At 45.0% G+C, this 23,248-nt stretch overlaps 1 protein-coding gene and 1 long non-coding RNA gene across 4 annotated transcripts in view; both read left to right on the plus strand.

The window, feature by feature from the left end:
* The window catches only part of RALGPS2 (Ral GEF with PH domain and SH3 binding motif 2), a 164,385-nt gene extending 158,690 nt beyond the window's left edge, over positions 1 to 5,695 (plus strand). For 2 of the 3 annotated variants that reach the window (XM_045982375.1, XM_045982376.1), the window contains one exon: positions 2 to 5,695. In XM_045982375.1, coding sequence (XP_045838331.1) covers positions 2 to 31 — 30 coding nt within the window. In that variant the 3' untranslated portion in view covers positions 32 to 5,695. The remainder of the gene's footprint in view (position 1) is intronic. The other variant, XR_006815507.1, reaches the window with a different exon arrangement.
* A 133-nt stretch (positions 5,696 to 5,828) lies between these two features.
* On the plus strand, positions 5,829 to 10,203 carry LOC123927672. The gene is made up of 3 exons (XR_006815509.1): positions 5,829 to 5,975; positions 8,792 to 8,823; positions 10,082 to 10,203. It is a non-coding gene; the product is annotated as an uncharacterized LOC123927672 (long non-coding RNA).
* Positions 10,204 to 23,248: the final 13,045 nt, after the last annotated feature.

The following is a 23,248-nucleotide window of genomic DNA, read 5'->3' on the forward strand; positions in this document are numbered from 1 at the left end:
GGTTCCTACAAACTTGATGACTTTTGAGTAAAAGCCTAAGAAAGAAGCGAGGTGAACTATTGCCCCTAAGTGAGAGCAAGTTGCTGATCAAAGCGCCAGCTATAAGCCAGCTCTGCGCCTCGAAGAGCCCAGAGGCTGTGTCTCAGCCTTTGGAGTTCTGAACCAAAAAAGCATTAATTTCAGGGAATGAAGTGAGATATTCCCAGAGAACAAATTGGAGTTCTAAAACAAACTGCCATGGACCACGCTTCTTTTCTCTGAACTGACCTGCGGAAACCACTGCCTTAAAAGAATGAAAGGAAAACCAACACGAAACACCAAATAGTGTGTGTGAATTTTCTGGCGGTGCTGTGCTGGAATAGATCGTAGCTAATTTGCATTTCTTTTAACTTTGTACTCATTTTGGAGGGGGGAATCGCCTTTTTTTTAGATACACTTTAAAAAGGAAAAACATTTCTTATGGGTTATATGAGGGGCTGGTGTTGAACGGAGGTATGAAGATGCTCTGCCCGAGTGGAGTGGGGTGCTCCCAGCCGCCTGACCTGGGGTTGTGGGGGCGCTCTCTGCTCCCAGTCATCTGCGGCCTCCCTGGCTCTCCCACGGCTAGAGTTTCAGAATTAGACATGTTCATAATATGAGTTGTTGGGGTTCGCTTGGGATTGAGGGCGGGGGTTGTTTGGAATAAGGGGAGTTGGTTTTTTTTTTTTTTTTTAAACACTAACTTTGGAAATTTAGTACTGTATGGGGAACATTATTTCCTACAGGAGGCGTCAAGGCTGTGAGTGTTTGTAGTCCAGACACTTTTCAAGTGGGCTCCAGAAAACATGGTTGTTTTTAACTGGGTTTAAAATTTAGCTTTCTAGATGAATTCATTGTTGGACTACAGATCTGCTTAGGAAAGAACCGTAATCCCAGTCTAAACTTTTCTGGGATTTTACAGTAATTACATTTTTTTCAAGTTAATTGAATTATCCCTTCTACCAGTCACTGGTGATTTTTGTTGTCAAGATGATATACTGATCTTTCATCAGGATATTTCCTTTTACAGTGTTTAATGTACACAATGCCATTTTTTTTTATTACTCATGTTCATTATTTTTGTTAACTATGAGATTCAGGGTCACATTTGTTTAAAAAGCTTCCACATATGTATTTGTATATGTATTTTATTATAAAGCACACAAAATAGTTTTAAAAGGGAAGAAGGTGAAAGATTGAGATTCTGGGAATCTTAAGTATCAAAACTTGCCTTCCTATATGTAACTTTCCTTTATTACAAAACACTTTTCTAAAACCGTACTATAGGTCCCAGCCATGAAACCATATTTTGTCAGTAGTTGACCAAGCTGTTTTGGGAGAGCTCTTCCATGCAACAGTGCGTTTAATTTCCAGAATAAATGTTGAATTGCAGAAAGAAAGAAAAAAGTTTCAAGGTGAACTGCCTTCGAGTTTTAACAAAAAATGGCATTTGAACAAAGGCCACATGTTAGATGTAGAAACTCATGGGGCATCCTATTTTAGCCGTGGCCCAGAATAAGAAATGCTTTTTGACTGATCTCTTCCAATAAATTTGTAATACTTTGGGCCTCACATAAAATTTCTCACATTTGCACTCTTAAAGAGTTTCATACTTTTTTTAAAATCATCTTGAGGCCATGAAGCTTAAATATTAAATAGAAAATATTGCTTGCTCACAGAATAATTAGCTAGGAGTCTATCCAAAGGAAAGTAGAAGAGCTTTGGGAAAGGATGTTAAGAGTTAAGATATTTTTCTCATATAGCACAGTTAGAAATTACCATTATTTCAGGTTTTGTGGACAGTTACATGGACTGGAGAGGGCAGAATATTGCCTATGCTAAGTGATTATTCAATAAATGATCTCCCAAGCTTAACCCACGTTGGGTACATAGACACCACCTGCATCGCCAGCAGTATTACTATATAGACCTTGCACATCTTTCTTCCATTTTACATTTTTTTTAAATTCCTTAATTTGTGTATTTCTCTTCAGAAATAAGTGTTTTTAACAGTGTATGTGCTTTTTAAAAATACTGTGGATAAGAACCCTGTGGATTTTTTATGATTGTTTTGTTTGTCATAAATAAGCTACTAGGTACATTTAACCATATTTGGTTTAACCATATTTGAGGAGGTTTGCAACTGGAAGTCAGAGCCTGACATCACACCATGCCAAAGAGAGAGAGCTAAACTGGAAGGTGTGTTTGATATTTCAGCTCTAACATTAAGAGATATGTGCACAGGGAAAGAATAGTGTTCAGATTTGGTGAATAGTCCCCGGATAGAATTGTGGCCTCCAACTGAGCAAAACTCTTAACTGTGCAGTAAAAGTAGACATTGTTCTTCTCTCTTCAAATCTGTCTATTCAGAAGATCAGACAGTGCTTTTGAAGATTATTTTAGCATTTGAAACAAATGGAAACCAGTGAGCAACGTGAATTGAAATAGCTTAGGTGAATTTTTGATCTATAATTCACCAAATGACATCATAATTCAAGCAAAGAAAATAGGACACCAAAATATATTAAATATTTACGTAGTTTATTAGTAGGAAGATGAAATTTTTTTCCTCTTATTAAGCTTGTGCTTAATAAATTAGTAAATTAGTGACTCAAAAGCTTGAAATTTCTATCATATTAAGCTCATTTGTTTCTCTCCTAGCCAAGAACAACTTGTTGGAAATTCCATTATAATTTAAACTTAAGCTAATTTATGAAAAGCATAAATATTGGCATACAGTCTGGTGTAGTAGTATATAGTACTAGCCAAAATACAGTTTGAGGCACATCTCATTTTTTCCACAGTTTATCTGACCATGAAAGCTTATTTTTCCACACAAAAGTAACATCAGTTTTTAAAATACAACTATAAAAAGAACTATACAACTATACAAACTATAGTTATATAGTTTATACAACTATAAAAACAATAATGACCTTCAGAGTACTAGTTTCGGTTTCATGCCCCCTCTGTGTTTGGACTTTGCTTTATTTTTTTCAGAGGTATTATTTTTACTATAATCTCCAGACTATAAGCTTTGAAAGAGAACTGATCAAACACACCTTCTATAGCGTTTTCTTCACTATGTAAATATTATTTGTATAAACATAGCAAAAAGGGATCCAAACAATATGAGTATATATTTTTTTCCTCCCTGGGTATGTGTTCCAAGGACAGTTATTTTTCTGCGTAGAAAACGCCATATGACTGTCGCACTACCTTTTGTGCGGGCTGTCTTGGTATTGGGTATTTCCATATGTCAAGAGTTGGGGTATTCTTCGCTCCCAAGTTTTTGTAAGTGGCTTGATTTCTCTTCTAGATGACTTCTAGAAGAGCCCAAGGAAGCACTGCTGTTATAGCAGGGGAATGGTTGCTGACTGTGGTGTACACAGCCCACGGATTAGTTTAACCGCAGACCCCGGGATTACTAGAATTTACCTGGCCCCCTGAGTTGAGCAGTCTTCCAAGCTTAAACCCATGAGCTGTACTCCTTTCCAACTGAAAACACCTTCCTAAAACTATACAGCTTTAATTGGAAATCCATAATAATAATAGTAGACTTCATCCATTAACTTTTTAGAAGAATATATCCACTATTGATTTCCTTTTTGTTTTCTGAGGCACATTCCTTTCCACCCATTCTTAAACCACCATAGTACCACGTTCTGCCAACAAGGGGAGCAGTATTGCTTCGCAGAGATCATCTCTAATAAAAGAAGTCTGCTTCAGAGGCTTTTGAAATCCTTGGATCCCTTTTTGAAAGTGAAGATGAGCTTGCCCGGGCCCCGGGGGCCCGTGGCCCTGCTGTCGCCTGAGCAGATGACACAGAGCACATGGGGCGGTTTGCCTGGCCTACCTGGTGACCCTCTAGGGCTCGCTTTCATTTTCTCTCTCCTTTTATACTACTTTTTCAAACATAGTAAATTTATGATTTTACAGTCAGATGGGTATTCTGTTTTTTCTAAGCTTTAAGATGCAGACATTGTTACTTAATCACGTTGATGAGCATTATTTTTAACGTGAAGTCAACCTTTTCAAAATGATCTAAGTCCTTTTTGGTCTTGCTCCCCTAAAAATGGCTTGTAATTGAAGTGACTTTTTTCCCCCCCATTTAGAGGATTCTGATGAAAGATCTGTACATGCAAACTCTTAAAAGTTGCTGAAAGCAATTTCATTACACCAGTATCTCAAGCTGTAGTGTGGGGAAAATTTGGTCAGTGCCTTAACAATTTGAAGACCAATTTTAGGGCATCGAGTATGACGATAATCATTTGCCCTCTTAACTCCTTTTATTTCAGGAGTGTGTGCTATCCCTCTCCCCACCAGCTTACTCTTTGTCCCGGCAAGTGTAAGAGAGTCTGTAGAGATGCCTCTGGGTCATTGCCGCAGCCCTCCAGGTCATGAGTCTTTTCAGACTAACTCCCTCCCTGCTCCTCTCCTGATGAAAAACCCACCAAATCAACCTTTAGATGAGCACTTTTAAGAACAGCTTTGAAGCGCATCCATCCAGCTGAGTTTGTTTCTATGTTGTGTTGGTGGTGGTGGTGGTTTTGAACATTGATTTAATTATAAGGCCCTTTAGAAAATCCTAGAGGAATACATTACAGCCAGAAAGATTTGTTTGGGGTCTTATTAAAGCTACTGAAGTCTTGTCATGAGATACAACCAAAAATGAAGTTGAGATTGGTTCATTCTTAAATTTAAATTAAGACTCAGAACAAACAGGCAGTCACTTAACCTACCAGATACTGTTTCTTTAGAACTACCATGGCAGGAACATGAAAACAATTCCAATATATAAATTTAAAGGGAAGCTAAGAGACTACACTAGCTTGCTTCTCTGAGACTCCTAAAAGATCTGAAGCTACTGTTCAACTGAGTCAAAATGATATTTTCACATTTTTTAAGGGCCAGTATGTTCTGGAATAGGGCAGTAGACATAGTCTTTAAAGCCAGATGAAGGGTTGACTGATCTTGAGGGTTAGTAGTAGTAGTTAAATTTTGCTTCTAGCATTTGGCCTGTGATGTGGTGATGGAATTAAAGGAATGGAATGTATAGTTAGAGTGCTTTGAAAGGATTGAAGTTTTTTTTAATAGACCAGCTGAAAATTTCATAAATGTTACGTGCGCTTTAGATACCAGTTAACAAATACTCCGTTTCCTCTAAAGATACTGTCACCTATTAGGACTGTTCGCAAATACAGTCCAATAATCATTGACTTGTCAGGCCTGACACAGTAGCTGATTGTAAGTCACCAGACTCTCCAGAGTGCCAACCTCTTAATTGTTGACAAATGTGCTGTTTCTACAACCCACTGAAGTGTGTGTATGTGGGGACCGGGTGGGGAACTCGTTCACAGGGTAATCTAAAGGAGATAAACAGATAAAAAATCTGTGGGGGTAAATATCTGATGATGATGATGATGATACACAGGAAAACACAAGCCATTTTTATTCTTTATCCCAGTTAACTTGAGGTACTCTAATGATGAAGCGCTCGATTGCACTATGACCTCCCTGAGTGATGTGCAGCTTGGTTCCTCTCTCACTTTTTGTTTCTCCTTAATATGCAAATGTGAGTGTGAGATCTTCAGTGTGTTTGCATAAGCTAACTTAAAATGAATTTAAGTACAGTTTTCTGAAATATTTCTATTGAAATAAATTACTTAAAAATGCAGATTGTGTGGAGGTGATTTGTTGCCGTATTTACATTTCTATCATTAACTTCTAAAGTGCATTTTATCATTAAGTTTTAAATAAGTGCTCTAACTTGATCCTTTGCTCATTCTAAACTAGTTGGCAAGGGTTTTTCTTGGTACAGAAAGCTGCTGTCTGGGTACACTTCAGTAGTTCTTCCCTGTCCTGGAATGAGGATGCGCTCGGCGTGCCGACGGATGGGGTCTGGAGGAGTAGGGGCCACAGGTCCGGTACTTCCAGCGTCATCTTCCCACTCCCAGGTATATGATGTGGTAGGAGCGGTCCCCAAAGAGGCCTTCTTTGCTAGTACGTACTGTATTTCATGGTTTCTCAGAAGTACAGAAATAGCTCTCTGGAGTCTCTTCCCGTAAGGTATTGGCTGAGATGTTGGCTATGCCCTAAGAATTCCTCATGAGTTTGCCTCTAAGAACTAGTTTTCAACAGTTTCTTCACCTCTCTAACGGCCTTTGAAAATTTTCGGTGTCCCTGAATTGGAACCAAAAGAGAATGACAATCCTCCAGTGGGGCCAACCTGGCTTTACTACTTCACACATCACCACCTTTGTCTGGCAGGAGCTTTCCATATGTGCTCGGTTTCTGGGTTCCCTTTTCTGCTTCAGTAGTTGTTGGTCTTTGAGCCAGGACAAGCATACTTGCACCTCAGAGATACTGTATTTTTTACAGACCAAGGTTTGTGGCAACCCTGCTTCACACGAGTCCGTCGGCACCATTTTTCCTACAGTACTTCTCACTTTGTGTGTCTGTCACGTTTTGGTAATTCAGTATTTCAGATTTTTTTCATTATTATTGTGCTTGTTCTAGTGATACATGATCAGTGATCTACTACTGTAATTGTTGGAGGGCGCCACAAGCCATGCCCGTTTATAAGACGACAGACAATTGAGCAAATGTTGTGTGTGTTCTGACCACTCCACCAACTGGCCGTTCCTCCCATCTCTCTGTCCCTAGGACACAAATATGGAAATTAAACCAGTTAATAACCCTGCAGTGGCCTCTCTCTGTTCAAGTGAAGGGAAGAGCTTTAGGTCTCTCACTCTCAATTTAAAAGCTAGAAATGAGCTTAGTCAAAAAGCCAAGATAGGCTAAAAGGTAGATGTCTTGCACCAAACAGTTGGCCAAGTTGTGAATACGAAAGTAAAGTTCTTGAAGGAAATGAGGAGTACTACTTCAATGAATGCACAAATGACAAAAAAGCAGAACAGCCTTAGGGCTGAGATGGAGAAAGTTTTAATAGTATGGAGAGAAGATAAAACAATCACAACATTTCCTTAAACCAAATCCTCTTCAGGAGCAAGGCCCTAACTCTCTTCAATTCTCTGAAGAAGGAGCGTGGTGGGAAGCTGCAGAAGAAAAGTTGGAAGCTAGCAGAGGTTCATTAATGAGGTTTAAGGAAAGAAGCTACCTCTGGGGACGCCTGGGTGGCTCAGTTGGTTAAGCAGCTGCCTTCGGCTCAGGTCATGAACTCAGCGTCCTGGGATCGAGTCCCTCAGCGGGGAGCCTGCTTCTCCCTCTGACTCTGCCTGCCTCTCTGTCTGCCTGTGATCCCTCTCTCCCTCTCTCTCTCTCTCTGACAAAAAAAAAAAAAAAAAGCTACCTCTGTAACACAGAAGTACAGGGTGAGGCAGCAAGTTATCCAGAAGATCGAGCTAAGACCTGATGGAGATGAAGCCTTATCTTGGAAGAGAGTGTCATCTGGGACTTCAATAGCTAGAGGAGTCAATGCCTGACCAGGGGAAAGCTGGCTCTCGGTCCGGGTGCTCATGCAGCTGGGACAAAACCTGGATGACAGCACCTCTGTTTACAACATGGTTTACTGGATATTTCAAGCCCACTGTTGAGACCTAGTACTCAGAAGAAAAAAAAAAAAAAAATATATATATATATATATATAAAACGGCTCACTGACCATGTACCTGCTCACCCACGAGCTCTGATGGAGAAGGACACCAAGGTTCATGCTGCTTTCATGCCTGCTGACACCACACTCATTCTGCAGTTGTGGATCAAGGAGTACTGGTTTCTAAGTCTGATTTTAAAAAAAATAAAATTGTGGGGCACCTGGCTGGTTCAGTCAGTGGCATGTGCGACTTGATCTCAGGGTTGTGAGTTTGAACCCCACCCTGAGTAAAGAGATTTTTAAAATCTTTTTAAAAAATGAAATAGTTTTCGTAAAGCTAGAGCAGGCGCAGATAGTGATTCTTCAGACGGATCTGGGCAAAGTAAATTGAAAACCTGGAAGGGATTCACCATTCGAGATGTCATTGAGAATACTCAGGATTCATGGGAAGAAGTCCAAATACCAACATGAGCAGGAGTTCGGAAGAAGTTGATTCTGCCCTCTCACAGATGACTTGGAGGGGTTCGGGCCTTCTGTGGAGGAGGTAACTGCTGAGCTAATGGAAATAGCAAAAGAACCAGAAGTGAAGAGAGTGGGTTTTGTTGTTTGTTTTTTTAAGATTTTGTTCATTCATTTGGCAGAGACCACAAGTAGGCAGAGAAGCAGGCAGAGAGAGGGAGGGAGTCAGGCTCCCCGCTGAGCAGAGAGCCCGACGTGTGGCTCCATCCCAGGACCCTGAGATCATGACCTGAGCGGAAGGCAGAGGCCTTAACCCACTGAACCACCCAGGCGCCCCAAGGGAATGGTTTCTTAAGATGGAATCTAGTCCTGGTTAAAATGCCATGACGATTATTGAAATGACTACAAAGGATTTAGAATCTGACATAAATTTAGTGACAAAGCAATGGCAGGGTTTGAGAGGACTGACTAATTTTGAAAGACGTTCTCTTATGGATAAATGCTATCAAACAGCATTGCATGCTGCAGAGTAGTTGTCATGAGAGGGCCCACTGATGTGGCAGACTTCATTGTCCTATTTTAGGAAATTGCTCAGATGGTGGTTAGCATATTGTAGCGATGGAGTATTTTTTAATTAAGGCATGTACTTTGGTTTTTTAGACATAACGCTGTTGCACATTTAATATACTATAGCACCATGTAAACAATTTTTATATGCACTGGGAAACCAAAAAAGTCATTTGACTCACTTTATTGCAGGGGTCTGGAATCAAACCCACAGTATTTCCAAGGTAAGCCTATAACCATCTTGTTCTCCAAATTTGCCTTAGAATTCTAGGATCATTGTGTCAAGATCAGTGAAAAACACTGTTGGTATTCTTACTGGAATTGCTTTGAATTTATAGAATTAATTTGAGAATTAGTAGTTTTTAAACATTCCCCTTATGAAATAGCTCAGCATTCATTTTTAAGACTTAACATCCATTGCCTTATTGGACTCCCCTATCTTGTTCTGATGGTTTGTCCAGTATGATCCTTTTGTCATATGAGCTGTAAATAAGGTGACAGATTGGGAGAAAATTTTTGGAGCTTGTAAAACAAAGGATTCATACCAAGAACATGCAAGGAATTTTTGCAAGTTGGTGAGAAAATGAATTCTGTAGAAAAATGTGCTAAAGGATGTGAATAGACAGTTTATAGAAGGAAACCCATGTGGCTAATCTGTGAAAAGATGTTCAGCCTCACTAGTAGAGAAATGCAAAGTAAATCACCAGGGAGGTATCACGTTACATCTGTCAAACTGGTGAAAAATAGGCAGGTAATACCAGTTATGGTGAGCTATGTGGGTAGGAGTGTAAGCTGGTAGGAACCATGCCAGACACCTTGTGGACAATATTAGGGAACTTGTATTTGTATATAGAGCACTCCAACACTGCACGACCTTGAGCAAGCACTCAGCCTTCTCGCTCAAGTTTGTCACGTGTGGAATGTCCACAACAGCAGAGCCCACTCGTGGAGTTGCGAGGCTAAGCGCCTCAGACCCTTAGAGCAGGACTCCCTGACCCTTAGGCAGCACGGGCAGTGGTAGACTTGGGGTCCCTGTCACACAGTCTGCTCTTCGACTCAGGTGCAGGGAGTGGGATTAGGGAGAAAGGGGAAGTTTTAAATAGAGAAAAACAAGAAAAGCCACCCATGAAAGAACCCCTGCCTATTACCGTTGATTACGAAGACCAGGAAGTATGTCGCCCACGTCCGGGCCTATTTAAAACAGTGGCAAAATTTAACTTAAAACCATGATTTCGGAATACCACCCCAGACTGGTTAAGTCTGAATCTGTGGTGGGTGCCTGGTGCATGCTGAAGCTTGAACTCGATGTGGGTTCCTTTGCCCACGTCCCAGGCTCTGCAAGAAGTAACAGTTGCTGAATCCGCTGTGTTATTCCCTAATAGTCAGAGTCAGGGTTTTGTCCCGATTAGGTTCAGAAACTTAGCATCTATATATTAAGCTGTTGTAGAAGAAAGACAAGCAAGTTGCTGTTTTTATTGCCAGTAACTATTCTGAGATTTTAATATAAAAGCGGACTCTCTGCTATTATTTGTGAGAGAAAAACCTGGAAATTCACTGTGAATCCTTGGATCGGCGTCCGCCAACCAGTAAGTCCTGGAGCAGCCATGTTTCATGATCTCATACGACCTAAATCATTACCAAGTCTTAAACCGCACAAACACGCGGTTAGAATTTCTATTTCAAGATAGGTAAGTGGTTGTATTTTGAATGTGATCGTATCTCACTGGGTGCTGGGAATAGACCTAAAAACAGTCTAGAGTGTGGCCTGTTGCGATCTGCATGGAGACCTTTGATTCTAGCCTAACTTGCTATGATATAGCTAATGAAGTTCTAGGGCTCTTGGCAGATCAAGGTAACTTACTGCACTTGAGTTACAGAAATAGTAGTGATTCCTTAGTTTCACTAAATTAAAACTGATTCCCCTCTTCCAAGAACACTCATTTCCAGTTTCATGGTTTTCTGTCCTTAAGAGGCTTATATTCTGTTTTCATATTGGTTAAGTCGTCCATGGATGCCCTTTGTTCTCTGAGCTGACAGGGGGAGGAGGGCCTTCTGCATTAAAGGGACTTTCATAGGGACCCTTCCTGTTCCTGATGGGGACTTGAGGCTGGCTGTCACGATTTAAGCTTATTTTATCTGCTTCATCTATCTTAACTCATGGAAAAGGGGAAAGGACAGTTTTAACAGAACATATCAAATGTTGAGTGTTTCACAACATAGTGAGCTGTGTGTTTTGAAGCCATAAAAGGGACTTTCAAGTAACACTAACCTGCAGTATTTAGAAACCATTGATACATACTTGTTGCCAAAGGAGGTAATGAGCTTTCCAGCCTCATTTAAGCCCTAGGAGTAGATAAGGAGGCTGGGTGGCTCGGCCAGTTAAGCATCTGACTCTTGGTTTTGGCTCAAGTCATGATCTCAGGGTTATGAGCTCGGGGCCCACGTTGGGCTCCAGGCTGGGTGTGAAGCCTGCTTGGGATTCTCTCTCCTTCTACCTACCCCCTCCGCTTGCAGGTGCACTCGGGCTGTCTGTCTGTCTCTCTCGCTCGCTCGCTCTCCTCTTCTCTCTCTCTGAATAAATAAATCATAGAGTGGAATATCCCCAACAGTGTCTAACCCAAATCATCTCTCCTCCCTTATGCTTCTGTTTTTACAGTTTAACCCGTCATGTTAGGTTTTGGTTTTTGTTCTTCATTTTATTTCAGTGTATGAATCTCACTTTTGGATTTCTATGTAATCATTTATAGTATAATTTTCTGCCTTCATATTTATTTAGATCAGTGATTCTCAACCTTGGCTACAATTTAGAACCATCCAGGGAGCTTTTAAAAATCCCAAAGCCCAATCTGCACACCAGACCAACTCGTAAATAAGAATTGGTAGGGGGAGAGGCGGGGGGATATGATCTATGCATTAATAATTTTTTAAAGCTCCCCAGATAACAAGAATGGGTAGCCAGGCTTGGAAACCAGCATTTAAGTTGTTGGTCTCTAAACGTTCCAGGGACTTTAGAACAGTAGCTTTCAACCTTCACAGGGCACCAGAATGCCCTGGAGGGCTTGTTAAGACAGATTTCAGGGTCCTGCTCCCCAAGTTTCTGCATCAGCAGGTGCAGGGTAAGGCCTAACAATGCGCCTTTCTAACAAGGTTCCAGGCAGTGCCGATGCTGGGTCGTGTGGTCCACAGTTGGGGAACCATTGGAACTTAGAAACTGGGATAGAAGGGAGCACTGGAGTGTCAGGTGAGAGCACAGCTCCATCTCTGAGTGTGATGGGACGCCATCCAGAGCAGGACCGGCAGCGTGGGGTGGGCGGGACCCAAGGGGGAAGATATCACCCCCAGTCAGGGGAAGCTTGGGATTTTGCCAAGGAGGCAGAGTGCGTGACTGAGCAGCAGAGGAAAAACCTTCACCTTTATCAGATCTCGGGAAGGTCAGGTCCTCCTGCTGCTCGGGGCTGGTTTCTGTAAGAGTGAATGGGTGACTCAGCCGCTGGCACAGTGCATTTACTCTCAAAGGAATTATTTCAGAACATCCACGATCACCTTTTGCCCTCTAACTACAACAAAATAGCCTGAAGCAACAGGGGAAAAAATTACCTTGTATTTGAATGCCTTGGGCAGGGCCATTCAGTCCAGACCCCTGCAGACCCCCCCATCCCTTCCTATAGTCCCAAGACCGATTTTCTCCACTCATTTTTTACGGACCTAGGTGTTGTAATGTGATCCCTGGAACTAGGCTCCCACTTTATGACCAAGAGAGAAGCTGGCCAGAAAGCAAAGCTGTCCGCAAAGAGAAGGGAAGATGGAAAGAACCTAGGTCCTTAATGATTTCCTTGTGCTGCTGAATTAATCCAAGCCTACGAGAGCCTGACTTTTAGACTCCTGTATAATAATAATCTTCTTTTAGGAGAATAAAGGAAGTGAAAGAAAATGGAAATAAAGGAGTAAAAGGAGAGAAGAGAAAGAAGGGATAGGAAGAGGAGGAAAAACAAAAAGGAAAAAAGGCAGGCTGCCTCTAAGACTCTTACCTGTGCTAAGGAATGATGTAGCTGGAAAAAAAAATGCTAGAGAACTGTCTCACGATTTCTGCTTGTGTTCCCCATCTATTAAATTTTTAGAAGTGCAACCAGGTGGTATTCACGATCTCAGAACAGGGGAGAGAAAGACCTATTCCTTGTGGGTTTTTTTTTAACTCAAGTAGGGAGGAAATGCAACCTCCACAGGCAGCAAGGACATAAGCCCCAAACTGGGTCGGGTGTCCTGGGAAGCCCGCTGAGCCCAAGCCAGGCTGTGCCTCCCGTGGTCGCGGGGCCTCACACCGCCTCTGTCCCAGTGCCCACTCCGCAGCGCTCCTGCTCCAAAGGAATGTCCTGTTCCTTTCCTCGGGGAAAGTGAGCCCACGGGGAGGTGCACACAAGGCCGGCCTCTTCCTCCCGGGCAGCCCCCTGCCCTCTGTGGGCCCTCTTCTCCCTTTGCTAGCGACAGCACCAGCTTCTATGAGATGCCGAATCCTTAAACTGCTGAAGCCAGATTGTTTCCCTCATTGCTTTTGTTTTGATGTGTCTTAAAATAATTAGGCTTTTACTCTCAAATATTTCCATTCCCCGCTGCTGGCTAATGAGGCCTCTGTCACACAGCCCCTGGGCGAGGCGTGCTACTATGGTAGCCAGTAAACAGTGGCTAAACAAAGCCCAAGGCTTGCTTACGATGTGTTCTCTCTCGTACTTGTCTGTCTTCTGTCCTGAGCTGTGTGCTTGCTGTCAAAAAGGGTAACCTGGGGCACCTCTGGGCAGTGCTTTAAGGAAGGCAGCTCCTTGAATCTTTACCGATGGCTTTCTTGAGACATCTTAATTACCCATTTATTGGTTAGCTAGTTGGTCTAGGAAGAAGTCTTTCTTTATTCTTGGAAAGGGTGTACTTGGGAATGTCCAACAAAAAGCAGAAGGCGCTAAACTCATGCCGTGTGCCAGATGCCGGGGCATCAGAGGCTGCCTCTGGGCGAGGTTCCCCCAAGTCAGGGTGGGAACCAGGAATGACCACGGGCCCCGCGAGCCGCCACCTGCATGAGGCCAGCCGCTGAGCTCAGACTTCGGAGGTCACTGCGAAGAAGGGACCCATTTCTGTGTCTGGGGACGGCGACCGGCCCGTCACCCAGTCCCTGCGCTGCGAACCCAAACCCTCCCCAGGCCAAGGTGACTAAGCAGCAGTCTTCCTGCCGGCCTCTTCTCTGGTGCTTCCCTCTGTCCTCACGGCGCCCCTGCAGACACCAGCCAAGTCCCTGGCGTCGTTCACAGACACTGTGCAGTGGGATTCAGCCTCTCATCGTTGACGACGTGGTCATGATCTTATACGCAAGACTTCATTTATTGCTCGTAACCCAGAAAGGGAGGGATAATTCTGCCCAGATCACAACAGGAGATGTCAGACGTTAAGGAATTTGTGGAGCCAGGATTCAAACTCTGAGGGGTCTGGTTCTCAGCCCTGCTAGCGGCACAGACACGCGGCAGATAATGCGATCTATGACGTGACTCAAAGAACAACCCAGCATCTTCCTGTTTTAATTATCCTTGCTAATAACGGTTTCTGAAGAAATTCGTGTGGTGTCAACACACAGACGTAACTTTTTTCTCTTCGGGCCTGAGCCTCCCTGTGGGCCTTGCACTTGGGTCCCTGGAGGTTTGCAACCGCACTGCACGCAAGACCGAGAAGTTCGCGCCGATAATCCTGAGTCGCTTAAATGCCACATGTGCGTATGAGACCAGGGAAGCTCTACTTATTCGGAGGGGGCCCTGCACTATGACGGGGGGCGTCAGGAGAGGTCGGGAGGAACGGGCAAGACCTACGTGTGGGTAGGATTTAGGGCAGAGGAGAACTGAAAGCAAGAACTGGTAGTACACAACTGAGGCTGGGAAGAGTTCACGCCGCCAAGTGGCAGGACATAAAAGTGGACACGGGTTAGACCCAAGCTGCTGAGGGCTTTATCTGCCGGGATGAGGAGTTGGACGGTGCTGGGAGAATAGGCAGGAAGGAGTTGTGCTCCAAGAGTGGGACAAAGCGGGTCTGTCCCCAAGTGGATGCACAGGGGGAAAAAAAAAGACTGCAAAGCATTTTGAAGGAAGCATTCCCCCCACCACCACCTGGTCCCATGCCCCACGGTCCCTGCACTATGCTGAGCAGGACAGCCAGTAATGATGAATCCCTGAGCCGTTGGCAGGCGACGCTGGACCTCGAGAACCACACGATGACCTTTCTGGAGCCAACGTGGGACCTTCACTCCCAGGAGCCTCCCTGCTCAAATGCCCATTTCCCTTGACTCGTTCTGTCGACTGCGCTTAACCTCCCAAGCCTTTAAATCAGCACGAAACAGTTCCTCGTTACTGAGGTTATTGCGAGGTCAACTGAGAGAATGCATGGAAAATGCAAAGCACGGGGCCTGGCGCGAGTGAGCAGTCAGCAGATGGGAGCCGCGGGTAGGATGGCTCTGCTCCCTTGGTCAGCGGAAACCGGTGCCTCCCGGGTGATGAGCATGCTTTTGGAGGATGTGCCTGCTGTGGAAAGTGGCTGTGTCACTCTTTCTCTGGGAGATGTTAGACACAGGCAGACAGCAGAATGTGCCATCAAGCAGATTTAAAGTACCACTTTTGGGGCGCCTGGGTGGCTCAGTGGGTTAAGCCGCTGCCTTCAGCTCAGGTCATGATCTCAGGGTCTTGGGATCGAGCCTTGCATCAGGCTCTCTGCTCATCAGGGATCCTGCTTTCCACCCCCCGCCCCGCCTGCCTCTGCCTACTTGTGATCTGTCTGTCAAATAAATAAAGATCTTAAATAAATAAAGTATGATCACTTTCTGGGGCTTCCTGTAAGGTAAGCTGGACAGAGGCCACTCTCTCACACGAGGGGCAGAAGTCATTCCATGCTGACAGCAAAGCATGACTTCATAGTTACTTACATTGTACAGACAGACGTGGTTTCCCCTTTGTGTTTATGCTCTGAGGCCCTGGAGCCAAGCGGTCACGGGTCGCTGGGTGGGACTCAAGGATGCTTTTGGATCCCAGCTATAGAGGTCATGTCCCCAGAACACTAGGCAGACCCTTCCCATAAGACTTGACTCCTCCTCTTCCCCAATGCACTGTGCGCAGGAGGAGCAGAGAAACTAACATTTATCCAGCTCTGTATGACCGGACACCACACTGTGCGTTTGACAGATGCGATGTTACCCCGTCCTCACATCAGTCCTGTGAGATAAGGGTTGTTATCCACATTGTGGATAAATGAGAAGATAGAGTCCTGGTTGAAAGGTCTTGCCAAACCCACTCCTTTAGCCAGTGTTGCAACAAAATCCTGTCTTGTGCATCTGGCTCGAGCCCCTTCTTTCCTGCAGGTGTTCCTCCCTGCCCCTCACCACCACATTGTCCTCAGGCCTCACAGTAAGCCCAGTACTGCTGTTTCGACCATCCAAGTTCAGCAGCTTTTTTGTTGCAGGAATCGTGAAAGGTTTGTAGCCGCATAATGGTGATTTGCTGTAAGAATAACCTCTAACTGCATAATTGGGAAAGAATGTAAGCCCTGCAATGTAAGCCCCAAATAGCATCGCAGGTCATGACAGGTAAATGACAGGTTGAACGAAAACAAAAGCCGTAGGACAGAGTATGGGAAGATGTGGTGAAAAGGAATTTCTTGCTCATCACTCGAGTGGAGTGGCGTGAGAGTCGAATCAGACACACAGAAGATCCAACAACAGAATGTTAGTCTCCTTTAATCATGCTGTTTACAGCTCGATTCCAAAGAGGATATATTTGCACTTCTTGCCTTTTCAAATGTCTTTGCTGATAAAGCTAGTCAATACATCGAGTGTCCCTGTGGTCGAGGTACCCTACATTTCATAAAGGACGGAGGAGGAGGGACCGTGTCCCTGCTACAGAACACGTGGCACTGGAAGGAAGAAGTGGAGAGGAAGGACTTGCGTAAGACAGAATATGTACAAAGTAACTTACCAGCAAGCAGAACCAGAACCAGGACATCTGCAGGTGTGGAGTTGCTGGGTTACACTATTCCATGGCTCAAGTCGAGCCTCAGAGGGCATCTGTGTCCCAGGGCGGGTCTGGTCTAGATCAGGCCCTTCGCTCTCGGGTTTCAGGAACCTCATGTAATGGGTCCCCCCAAGACTGACCAGTCCCCAAGAGGTGAAATCCTGCCAGCCAAACTCACCACGGACTGATAGAAAAACCAGAACGCTGGTTGAACTGACTGACAACAGAGGACGTCCTTTCCAATTGCTGCTCCAGGGCCCCCTGCGACAGCAGTGTACCAGAAAAAAAGAATTAGCATTTTAAAAAATTACTTTTTATTTCAGCATTTAGTTCAGCATGCAAGGGGCTTGGAAGTCACTTCAGTCCTAACAATAAGTTAAAAAAAAAAAGTTGAAGAACCTGAAAAAGCAATTCTTTTAAGATCCGTAAAAAAGGGGCGCCTGGGTGCCTCAGTGGGTTAAAGCCTCTGCCTTGGGCTCACGTCATGATCCCAGAGTCCTGGGATCAAGCCCCACATCAGGCTCTCTTGCGTGGCAGGGAGCCTGCTTCCTCCTCTCTCTGCCTGCCTCTACGCCTTCTTGAGATCTCTCTCTGTCAAATAAATAAAATCTTAAAAAAATAATACAAGATCCATAAAAGAAGGAGGAGGGCATAGGACATAGCACTGCCCTCAAGACAGGAGAGACAGGTGAATACAGGCATCACAGCTCGCCAGACAGATGCAGGAGCGGCGACCAGCCGAGAAAGAGCGGAGAGAACTCCAGGTAGGAAAACATGAACTGTAGTTGATGATCTCTGGAGGCTCAGGGTGGACACCTGAGAGGTAAGAACCCCAGGAGGAACCTCATCATGGGCGAGAGGGAAGGGGCACCCTGCTGCGAAATTTACCTCCAGTTTCCCACAGTAAATACCTGGGGAAAATGACCCTCTTGCTGCCAGCATGGGCAAAAGGAACCATTTTGAACTTTGGCCAAGCACTCTTCTTCTTAAGGCCTGCCCTTGGGAAAAACTAGTGAGCCAGAGCATAGCCTGCTGGGGTATTATCAGAGCCTAGCTGACCTGGGAGGAGGCTAATACCCCACGCCAGCCGATTCTCACCATCTTGCCCCAGCTAAGGGGAAAGGAAAAAAAAAAAAAGCAAAACACTTGGGAAGTTCACGGTCCAGAGGTATAGGCTCACTAAAAAGGCTGGGACCTAGTCATAGGAGTGTAGAATGCCTCCCCTCCCCTGACACCTCACCACCTCCTTTCTAAAGGGCTATTCGGAGAAATTTCTCTTACCCAGGGTGTTGTGTTCAGCTATCCAGAAAAAACTGCAAGACACACAAAAATCAGCAAATATGATTTGAAGAGACAGAGCAAGCATTAGAACCAGATATGGCAGGGACGTTGGAATTTAAAGCAACTATGATTAATATGCTAAGGGATCCAATGGTTAAAGTAGACAGCGTGTAAGAACAGATGGGCAATGTAAGCAGAGAGATGGAAATCCTACGAAAGAACCAAGAAGAAATGGTAGAGATGAAAAACACTGTAATAGCCATGAAGAATGCCTTTGATGGCTTAACAGGATCCTGGACACGGCTGAGGAGAGAATCTCGGAGCTTGAGGATATCTCAGTAAAAACCTCCAAACTGAAGAGCAAAGACAACAGAGACGTTAAAAAAATAACAAATTTAAAAATAAAACTAAAGAAAAAAAAAGAACATTCAAGTTTTGTGAGACAACTGCAAAAAGTGTAACATACTTGTACAGGAGTCCCAGAAGGAGAAAAAAGAAAAAACAGTTGAAAAAATATTTGAAACAATAATGACTGAGAATTTCCCCCAAATTATGTTACACATCAAACCACAGATCCAGGAGCTTGGAGGACACCAGCAAGATAAATGCAAAAACAAACAGAAGAGTGAGAATCCATGCCTAAACCTATCATTTTTGAACTACTGAAAATCAAAAAGAAGCAACCCTGAAAGGAACCAGAGGGAAAATACACTTTACCTATAAGAGGAGTCAAAGTACAAATCACATCTGCCTTCTCCACAGAAACCATGCAAGCAAGAAGAGAAAAGTGTTGAGAGACCAAAACCACCAGCCTAGGATTCTGTATCCTGAGAAATTATTGTTCGAAAGTGACCAAGAGAAAAGTATTCTCAAGGAAAAATTGAATTTGTTGCCAGTACACCTATCTCGCAAGAACAGTTAAAAGGAATTGCTTAGAAAGAAAAATAGATTAGGAACCCAGATCTACACAGAGAAAGGAAGAGCACTGAAGAAAGGATAAGTGAATAAAGTGAATAAAGGATAAGTGAGTAAAATTAAAACTTTCTTTTTCTTAATTGATCTAGCAGAAACCAGTTTGTTCAAAATAATAATAGCAGCAATGCCTTAGCTTATGTGTGCTCATGTATGTGTCTGTGTATATATATGCTTATGCATGCTAGTATCCAAAAATCTATAAAGAACTTATCAAACTCAACACCCAAAGAACAAATAATACACTCAAGAAATGGGTAGGGGTGCCTGGGTGGCTCAGTGGGTTAAGCCTCTGCCTTCGGCTCAGATCATGATCCCAGGGTCCTAGGATCAAGACCCACATCAGGCTCTCTGCTCAGAAGGGAGCCTGCTTCCTCCTCCCCCTCTGCCTGCTTCTCTGCCTACTTGTGATCTCTCTTTCTCTCTGTCAAAAATAAATAAATAAAATCTTAAAAAAAAAAAAGGATGGAGAAAAATATACCATGCTAATCCTAATTAAAAGAGAGCAGGAAGAGCTACATTGATTTCAGACAGAGCAGTTCTCAAAGTAAAGAAAGTGATCAAGGATAAAGACAGGCATCCCGTGATGATAAAGGGCTCAGTCTCCGAGAAGACATAACAGTCCTCTGCATGAGGCACCAAACAGCAGAACAGCACTACACAATAACTGCTTGTCAAGCAGGAATCGGGAGTAGATAGTGAAGCGTGTGGGGCTCGGACTGTGGTAGAGTTTGGAATGCCTTCTCTACCATTCCCTTGACACCCCTGGACACACACTTAACTACATTCTTACTCCTCAGCCCTCTTTTCCCAGGCTCTACACGGGATAGTTCATACCTACTTTTTTTTTTTAAAGATTTTATTTTATTTATTTGACAGAGAGAGAGATCACAAGTAGGCAGAGAGGCAGGCAGAGAGAGAGGAGGAAGCAGGCTCCCTGCAGAGCAGAGAGCCCGACACAGGCCTCGATCCCAGGACCCCGAGATCATGACCTGAGCTGAAAGCTGAGGCTTTAGCCCACTGAGCCACCCAGGCTCAACCCAGGGCTATCTCCTCTTAATGGAGCAAACCGTGAAATGCTCAGCAGCACACATGCAAAACCTCCTTGAAGGCAGGTTGTGTCTGTAGATGATTCTGTTAGCTTCTCCCTTCAACAGCTGACACCTTCTGATCCTGTCCCCAAATGCTCTCTACTGCCCACATAGACAGCCGATGTGTTATGGACTCTAAAAGTGCTAGAAGATTCTGGAGGGAAAGAGGAACTGAATTCATTTTGGCCTGAAACAGAGGTCTGGTATCATATAGTTTTTCTTCCACGTCTAATGCAGCTCTAGTGTTCCGATAATTCACAGAGCACCTCCTCTCTTCTCTGAATTCTGTCTCCGTCTGCTGGGGCTGCTAGTACAAAGTACCGTAGACTGATTTAATAGACATCTACTTCTCACAGTTCTAAAAGCTGGGAAGTCCAAGATCAAGGTGCTAGCAATTTCTGTTCCTGGTGAGAACTCTATTCCTGCCTCACAGACAGCTGTTTTCTTGCTGTGTGCTCACAAGAAAGAGCTCTGGTCTCTCTGCCTCTTCTTAAAAAGGCATTAATCTCAAGGGTGCCTGGGTGGCTCAGTCAGTTAAGCGTTGAACTCTTGGTTTCGACTCAGGTCATGATCTCAGGGTTGTGAGATCAAGTGCTGTGTCAGGCTCCTTGAAATTCTCCCTCTGCCCCTCCCCTCCCTTTTAAATAAATAAATCTTATTTTTTTAAAGGCACTAATCCCACTAAGGGGGCCCCACCCTCATGCCCTCCTCTAAAAATCGAGTTACCTCCCGAAGGTGGTTCCTCCAACTACCATCACACTGGGAGTTAGAATTTCAAAATATGAATTTGGAAAGGACATAAACATATAATCCATACAGATGCCCACTGGTCCCGTCATACCAGGCATTTTCTGTGAAACAGGGAAACAGTGAAGAGTTTTCAGTTCTCATGCAGTCATTGGTATAGAGCCCAAGGGAATGGTGGAACAGAGAGGTTTGTCTCCTGACCAGCTTACTAAGTGAGCTTCACGTAAAGGGTAAAGGAAATTAATGTGCCTAGGTTTTGGAACATGGTTTTGGTGAGGATTGTCCAGGGTCTTTTAAGGCCATAATTAGAGAGCAGACCAGACCTTTCCATTCCTCATCTGGGCTTCTGGACTCCAAAGTGTTGCCTTTCTCCAAAAAGGAAAATTAAAAACACAAACTCTCGAGTGGTTTGATAGTAAGTCAGCCCAGCAAATTTTACTTTCCATTAAAAGTCACCAGCTATCATGTGCTTAGCTTTAAATGGAAATAACTTGCTCTCAAAGAACATTTTTCAGTTGATGTCACTTGTGAGTTTTATTTTCACCTAATGAAAAATGTATTCGCATTCGTGTGGCTTTGGTGACAGGAAAGCCCTGGACAGAGGCCTGACTGGGTGATCTGCCCACGCCTGCCCCAGGAAACTTATTGCTCTAATCACTCAGTGGATTCCCGGTGCCTGGAGGGGGCTTTGGGGAGCAGGAGGGGCGGGTGCCGAGATGGTAACCATCTGCCTTCTGGCCTGAGGGTCTCACAGCACTCCTCCCCTTAAAAAAAAAAAAAAGAAAAAGAACCACTTCAACAAAAAAGTGCGTTTAAGTGTTGAAGAGGTTTGGAGAGGGGAGTGAATTAAGGTGATGAATGGTTTTAGGAAGGCGTGTTTGCTGAGAGGCTGCTGTGGCTGAGGCAGGAGCCCTCCCCAAGCTCTTCTCAAAGGAAGCGACCCGTGGGCCCTCCTCCCGCTGAACCCAAGTGCCTAGAATCTCTGGTCTGGTGGCGGCTGGAATCATCTCTCCGGACTCTCAAGTACAAAATGAAAAGAAACCTCTAGGTGGACCGGCTCTGAGGCCTGAACCCTGTCGTACGCAGTCAGGACTGCGGCATCTGACGGAGGCGCCTGGTCCCCCAGGGCTGCTTGGTGTGGGCACTGTGACCAGCCTTGGGGCCCAGCAGATGGACGAGGTGGGAGGGTGACAACCAGGACCCCCAGCTTTTCCTACTGGGTGGTCCCTAGTAGGAAAGACAGAACCGGGGTGTCCCTACCGAGGAAAAATGACCCAAGGGGACCAGAGACATGGGGAGCTGGTTAAGCCCTGGCTACCAGGCACCAGGGAGACGGCCTTCCACTGGACCCTCAGAAAGGACTGTCAGGCCTCCCCGGCCCCCGACGTGAGCACACCCGCTTGCTCACAGGTGCCCACACATCCCAGGCCTGGGGCTGAGCTCCTCACGCTCCCAGGTCCATGCTCAGAAGTGAAGAGTCCACAGACACCCGAGCCCGGGGCTGCCCCCAGGGAGGACTTCCCTGGCAGCTCCCGTCTGAGCGGCTGGGGCCAGCTCCAGGAACACTAAATTCTAGCTGCACTTCGGCCAAGGCCTGGTTACTTTAGATTCCCTCTCCTCCCCCCGTCTTCTGGAGCAGGAGCCAGCCAAGGGATTCGTCATGTTTCCGAGCTCTACCCTGCTGCTTGATTTATGCCAGAAAGGGCAGGAGCGCAGACTCCAGAGTAGGGCGAGGCTTCGCTCCGGGGTGGGCAGTGGAGAGGCACTGGAGGTCCTGTCACCTGGGGGTGGGGGGCGTGGGGGGCGGCACTGACAGGGTCCCGGGCTTTGAGATTGACCCTTCAGCTCAGTGAGGGCGGAGAATGACAGGCTCCACCGACGGCAGGTGGGACAGAGATGAGCTCTCTCCATCTCTCTGTTTCTGTCTCTGTCTCTAGTGACATGTGGCCATAAACGGAGTAAAGCTCTCTTTACCCTCTTGGTGGGCTTCACCTAAAAGGGCTTTTAAAGAAGTTTCCAGCCTTCTCCTTCGGGACATTGGATGTGGTCTCTTTGGCCAAAGAGAAAACGAGTAACAGATGAAGTCCACGCAGAGGAAGAGGCCAAACCGAAATGTTAATCACCTCGAAGTATGTGCTGCTGCCTCCAAAGCCTCCCTTGGCTCTCCTCGGAGGCTCCCTGATTGGGGACGTTTCCCCCGTGGGGTAGGGGTTCGCCGCCATTCTCTGGGAATGCATTTGAGGGTCCCACTTGCGAGAAGATAAAGCGCTGTGATCAGCGCGTCTACTGGGCTCATGCCGGTGACTTCAAACGGTTGAAATACCGACTGCAGCGCTTGCTTAAACTAATACTTCTGCGACGCTCTCATAAAAGCTCGGGACGCTGTCATCCAAGATGAATAAAAATGCCTCTTTTTATTGCACTGCATATGAAAACATGAGATCATTGGAATATATTTAGAGTGAGGTTTGGCAGCCTATACATGTTTACGGTTCTTGGACTCGACGCTCTCCTGTGAACCGGAGGCTCTC

Source organism: Meles meles, chromosome 17 (genome assembly GCF_922984935.1).
Source record: "Meles meles chromosome 17, mMelMel3.1 paternal haplotype, whole genome shotgun sequence".
Lineage (NCBI taxonomy): Eukaryota > Metazoa > Chordata > Mammalia > Carnivora > Mustelidae > Meles > Meles meles.